A 6,000-nucleotide genomic window follows, 5' to 3' on the forward strand; every position below is an offset into this window, starting at 1 on the left:
TTTTAAAAAACTCTTAGCAAAGAGGAAATTTTTCATATTTTCATAAAAATATCTACAAAAAAGCCACAGTAGGGCTTCCCTGGTGGCGCAGTGGTTAAGAATCCACCTGCCAATGCAGGGGACATGGGTTCGAGCCCTGGTCTGGGAAGATCCCACGTGCCGCGGAGCAACTAAGCCCATGAACCACAACTACTGAGCCTGTGCTCTAGAGCCCGCAAGCCACAACTACTGAGCCCACGTGCCACAACTAATGAAGCCCGTGTGCCTGGAGCCTGTGCTCCACAACAAGAGAAGCCACTGCAGTGAGGAGCCCGCAGTGAAGAGTAGGCCCTGCTCACCACAGCTAGAGAAAGCCCACACGCAACAACGAAGACCCAAAGTAGCCAAAGAAATAAGTAAAATAAATAAATTTTTTTAAAAAATTAAAGAAAAGTTACAGTAAATATCATATGTAATGGTGAAATAGTGCAAGCTTTTCCTCTGATACTGGGAATGAGACAAGGATATTTATTCTCATTACTTCTGTTCACCACTGTATTGGAGATCCTAGCCAGTACAATAAGGCAAGAAAAAGAAAAAGGGTTACAGCAACTGGAAAGAAAAAAAAAAAGAAACTTATCTGCAGACATAACAGTGTATACATAGAAAATACAAGAATTATTACTAGAAATAAATGGATTTAGCAAGTGAATACAGAAAAATTAATTCTATCTCTACATACTAGTAATTTATAATGGCATCAAAAATATGAGATATCTAATTAAACATGCATAAGACATACAGAAAACTGTAAAATTTTAAGACAAATTAAAGAAGATCTAAATAAATGGAGGACTATATATACTGTGTTCATGGATTCTAAGAACAATATTAAAAAGACGTCATTTCTCCCCGCACTGGTCTACAAATTAAATTCAACCTCAATTAAAATCCCGGCACATTTTCTGGGGAAAGACAGCCTAGTGGATTCTAAAATTTATCTGAAAACGCAAAGGGTCAAGGTTAGCCAAGGCAATACTGAATCATGACTCAGGTGTAGGATTTAAATTACCAGATATGAAGACTGACTAAACCTACAGTAATTTAGATAGCGTTGCATTTGTGCAAAAGAGACAAAAAGATCAATGGAGCAGAGGGGAGTCCAGAAACAGGCCCATACACTTACGGTCACTTGATTTACAACAGAGATGACACTGCAGCACACTGGGGAAAGGATGCTTTTTTTAATAAATTACAACTGGATAGCCATACACTTAAAGGAAAAAAAAAAAAAAATGAAGCCTGGCCCCTATCTCACACAATAAACAAAAATCAGTTTCAGATGGATTACAGATCTAAATGTAAAAGATAAAACAATAAAGCTTTTACAGGATAACATCTTCATGCAACTTCGTGATGATATCTTTCAATGAACACAAAGCTCATTAAATATTACTGAAAAGACTGATCACCTGGGGTACATTAAAATAAAAAATTATGCTTTTTAAAAGACACCACTGAGAAAGTGAAAAGGCAAACACCCCCCCAAAAAAACCTGCCATACATATATGTACTCAGAATATATAAAAAGAACTCCTTCGAATCAGTAAGAAACAAAACAGACAACCCAATCAAAAAATGGGCAAAAGACAATTATTTCACCAAAGAACGTAAGCAAATGGCCAACGAACGCCAGGGATGTTTACTGGCCATCAGGGAGCAAGTCCCCACCCCACTGAGTTCCTACCACTCAACACCACCAGACAGCTACAACCAAAGAACTGCCGATACCAAGGGTCAGAACAACCAACGGCTCACACACTGCGGGAGGTAGGACAACGGTCACGACCACCACCTTGGATAGAGCCTACTAAGGCTGAACATACTCCATCACCTGGCAGTGCTACTCCTTTGAACACACCCAACAGAAACACATACATATCTGTACCAAAAAGCAAGAACATTCAGGGCAGCATTTGTAAAAACTAGAAACAACCCAGATACCCATGAACAACAGAAAGAATAAATTATGGTACATTCATACACTGGGTTATTAAATAGCAGATGAGAACGAACAAAGCTACATGGATAGAGCTCGCAAAGATAATGTTGAATGAAAGAATCAAGAAATAAAATACACACGTTACTTTATTCCATTTACACAAAGTCAAGAACATGCCAAGTTAATCAACGGCAGAAAGTCGAGACCACAGTTAGCTCTGGGAGACAATTACTGGGAGTGGGTGGGAGGGGGCTTCTGGGAAGCCTGGTAATGTTCTATTTCTTGGTCTGGGCAGTGGTTACAAGAGTGTGTTTGCTTAATGAAAAATTCACTGCGATGTACACTTATGATTTGTGAATTTTTCTGACGTATGTTCTGTTACAGTTAAGTTTTTCTTAAGTACACTATTACTTGCCCACATAACCTGGCAGGAGTTTATTCACACGCCTACCTGGTCACACAATTAGCCACCAAACAGAAGACAAATGCCAAGAAAGGGAAGGATCCAAAAAATGTTTACTTAATGGTTCCTGTGTTTCTAAAACGCTGGACTCAGGTGCTCAGGTGGTGAGGTGAGCTGGTGACGTCATCACATTCTCCACTCAACAAGGCATTTCCAGGCTACAACACGGAGCAGCAGCTAGCAACAAATCACTGAGCGACTGTCCCATTGGCTGGTGTGACAACCTCCACTGCATGAGACTGGACTTTACAAAACTCTTGTCCCTTACTTGTCACAAATCCCTTGTGCTCATCCTTTCAAAAAACTACACTTCAGTGTATGTACCTCAAGTTATAAGAAGACAAATACAACTACGAAAGAAACAAAACAAAACAAAAAACCCCAAAGTACTGAAAAGATTTACAAATACTACAATAAAATCCCAGTAAAACATAATTTGGCCAACCCTTCTAAGCTTGTGGTAATAAAATCTGACCCAAACAAACTTGGTAATTTACAAGATTCAAATGAGAAAAAACTTAATGATTCTCAAATTGACAAAGACAGAACATCACAGCACTGACATCAGATTATTGTTGCTAAAAAGGAAATCCAAATGTTGAGCTTACCCATCTTTCAGGAGAATTGACTAAAGGCCAGAAATGCATTAAGCCTAGTAATTATTCATTTACTATTTACCACTGCAGACCCATCCTGAGAGAATAAATGCATGCTTATTCATGTCCACCTGAAAGCACCATAAAGGCACCTATATGAATAGGTAAAATGGCACCTACACAGCTCGTAAACACCCAAGGAACACACACATCTCCCACTGCGCTCTGTGCCACCCAGTGCACACTCTTCTAGCTGACACCCTCTCCCTGCTCCTGTCATTAGATCCTCACTCGGCTCCACAAGAAAAGGCCTTGAAACACTGCTCCAAACACAATATCCTTAGATGAAAAACTTCAGTGTGGCTGTAAGCTTTATAATTCTCATCTGCCACAGAGAGAGCTCCAAAGGAATCCATCTTCCGTCTTCTATCCCCTCAAACAAACCTGATTTACAAAACACCGGTGTTCTGAGAAAGGTGGCTGTAAAAATATTTCTCCTGTGAAATCAATCCTATTTGTCCAGTAAATTTCATTAGGAAATTGGAAATACATAACACAACCCATGGAAATACACATTTAGGCAAGGAATAGCTTAAGACAGCGAAACGGAAGGCACCACAGAGCTTGGCTGCTTCATAGCCCTTTTTCAAAAACCCTGGAGCGCTCTTCCAAATCTAGGCAGTTCCTTCTGCCGCTCTAAAGGGGAACAAGGGCAATAAGGTGTTTTTACAGAACTTTATGGTACACTGGAGTTTGTTCTCACTAAGAAGTTTAATCCTCAGGAATTTTATCTATATGGGACTTACAAATAACAGAACCACCATTTCACGAGTGATTACGCAAAATACACATCGAAAAATTTCAACATCGTAAAAAAGCATTTAGAAAAAACTCAGGTGAAAATCACCCATACCTGTGGAAGCGCGGTATTGAGCTGCCTCTGCAAGGAATCTCTTTCGTGACCAACCTCGTGTAACTTCCCCTGGGTTAAGGCCAGCGTTTCTTGGGTCTCTCTCAGAGTGTCAAGGAGACGGTCCCTCTCTTCCAGCATGGAGACCATCAACTGTTCAAAGTGTGAATCTGCATCTGGCTGTGAAGGGGAGCTGGACCCATGGCTCCCACTTCCTCCTGGGGGGCCTTCTGCTTCACTGATGGTCGGCATCACCTCGCACATCATCTTGAAATGAAAGACCCAGACCACAGTCATCAAGTGCAAAATAAAGGCTTCCACAAAGCTGCAACTTTATAGCTATCTGTAGCTGATAAGTGAAAGGCTGACAGCCTCATTATTCCCAGATCTGACTGCTCTGCTCTGTACAGAAAAAAACTGGGAAAACGTACACATGCATATACAAAGTGCCCAGAACACACAAGATGAAGACATTTAATACTGACAGTAATCCAGTGAAGGGGTAAAGACCAAAGAAGACAACCCTCACATAAAGAACAAACCCTGTGGCATTCTCTCTGCAAAGCTGTACTTTCTAGTTGTTGAAAACAAGTGTGCTTCTGTAACCTTTTTTTTTTTCCTTTCTATTTCCCGGTGGGGGAGAGAAAGTCAAAACACGTGCCATCCAATCATTTTTCAGGAAAAGCACAGAAGGAGCATACAGCCAGTAAAACTGACAAGTACAAAATCCATCAGGCATCTTAGAGGAATGTGTGCAGTCAGCTCCTAGGAAGGACTGACGGCTCCCTGAATTCTTGGGCTGGATTTGGTGAGCGATAAACGGAACTGGACTCGTTAAGGGCGCGAGAGGTGTTTTTCAACGGCTACAATGGTTGGTCAGTCAACCTAATTTACGTAAATTAACAGACCCCCCGCCCCAAAAAAATTCCACAATGGAAATATAGCAGGTCGGGACAGACGTGCACGGCTAGGAAGGAAGGAAAAGTGAAAGGTGAGATTACGAGAGGCTACTAAGTGTCTCAAATATAATGACGGGGCGAGGGGCAGGGGGCCGGTTCCCGAGGCTGCCGCCGGTGCTCCGGGCTCGGCGGACCCCCGGGACGGAGATGCCCAGGACCGCATACCACGCACCTGACAGTGACAACGACTCTACCCCGCTCGCACCCGCACCCGGTGCTGCAACAGCCCGGACGCCAGGGTGGCGAGAACGATTCACCACGGGAACCCAGCCTGGCTCGGGACTTCCCGCGGCTACAGGTCCTCGCCCCCGCGCCCAGCGCTGGGGTCCCCGGGGGCGCGGGTCACCTGGCGCTGGGGTCGGGGAGGGGGGGCGCACGGCCCCGAGAGCCCGTTCGCCGGGGGTCCCGCGGGCAGCGCCCCCTGCCCCAGCGACCCCGGGCCCCGCTGCACACCCTTCCCCCGGGGCTGACACTCACCAGCCGCGCGGCCCCCGCGGGGAGGGCGCCGGCGCCCGGGGCCCCGCTCCGCCCCAACCCTGTTTCAGTCCCCCTATCCCTTACCTTGCTCGCCGGCGGGAGCGGGCGAGGAGGCTCCGCGGCGGCTCGCGGGCGGCTGCTCGCTCCAGGCGAGCTCGGGGCCCGACGAAGGCAGCCCGCGCCCGCCGCCCGCCCCGCGCCCGCCGCCCCGGGCCCGCCGCCCCCAGTCACTAAGGCCGGCCTGCGGCCGGACACTGGCAGAGCACAGGAGGAGCGGGCCCGGCTGCGCGTCGCCGGCGTCAACGTGCCCGACGTCGGGCGCGTCGGCGCAGCGTCAGCGCCGAGCGCCGCCGGCACGCCCCGCCCCGTCCCCCGGGGGAGGAACTCAGGGGGCGGCCGAGTGTGCAAGCACCGCCTCCTCAGGGGGCGGGCTCGCCTCTCGGACGCCGATTGACTGGATACAGTAGAAGCCCCGCCCCCGGCCCCGCCCAGGTGGGTGAGCCTCGGTGGAGTCGCCGCTCCCGATTTCCGGCACCGGGCTCCGGGCTCCGGGCTTTGGTCCTCTTTCCGAGCAGCGTCTTCCAACTCGGGGGCTGCCCCCAACTCTCCGCTTA

The 6,000-nt window shown here is 47.1% G+C and overlaps 1 protein-coding gene across 9 annotated transcripts in view; it reads right to left on the reverse strand.

Annotated features, from left to right (window-relative positions):
- PPFIA1 (PTPRF interacting protein alpha 1) overlaps positions 1–5,583 on the reverse strand; it is a 90,378-nt gene extending 84,795 nt beyond the window's left edge. For all 9 annotated transcript variants that reach the window (XM_030833222.2, XM_060302802.1, XM_060302806.1 and 6 more), the window contains exons 1-2: positions 5,471–5,583; positions 3,954–4,217 (exon numbers count right to left, since the gene is read on the reverse strand). In XM_030833222.2, the coding sequence (XP_030689082.1) occupies positions 3,954–4,217 (264 nt within the window). In that variant the 5' untranslated portion in view covers positions 5,471–5,583. The remainder of the gene's footprint in view (positions 1–3,953; positions 4,218–5,470) is intronic.
- Positions 5,584–6,000: the final 417 nt, after the last annotated feature.

This window comes from Globicephala melas, chromosome 8 (genome assembly GCF_963455315.2).
Source record: "Globicephala melas chromosome 8, mGloMel1.2, whole genome shotgun sequence".
In the NCBI taxonomy this organism is placed as follows: domain Eukaryota; kingdom Metazoa; phylum Chordata; class Mammalia; order Artiodactyla; family Delphinidae; genus Globicephala; species Globicephala melas.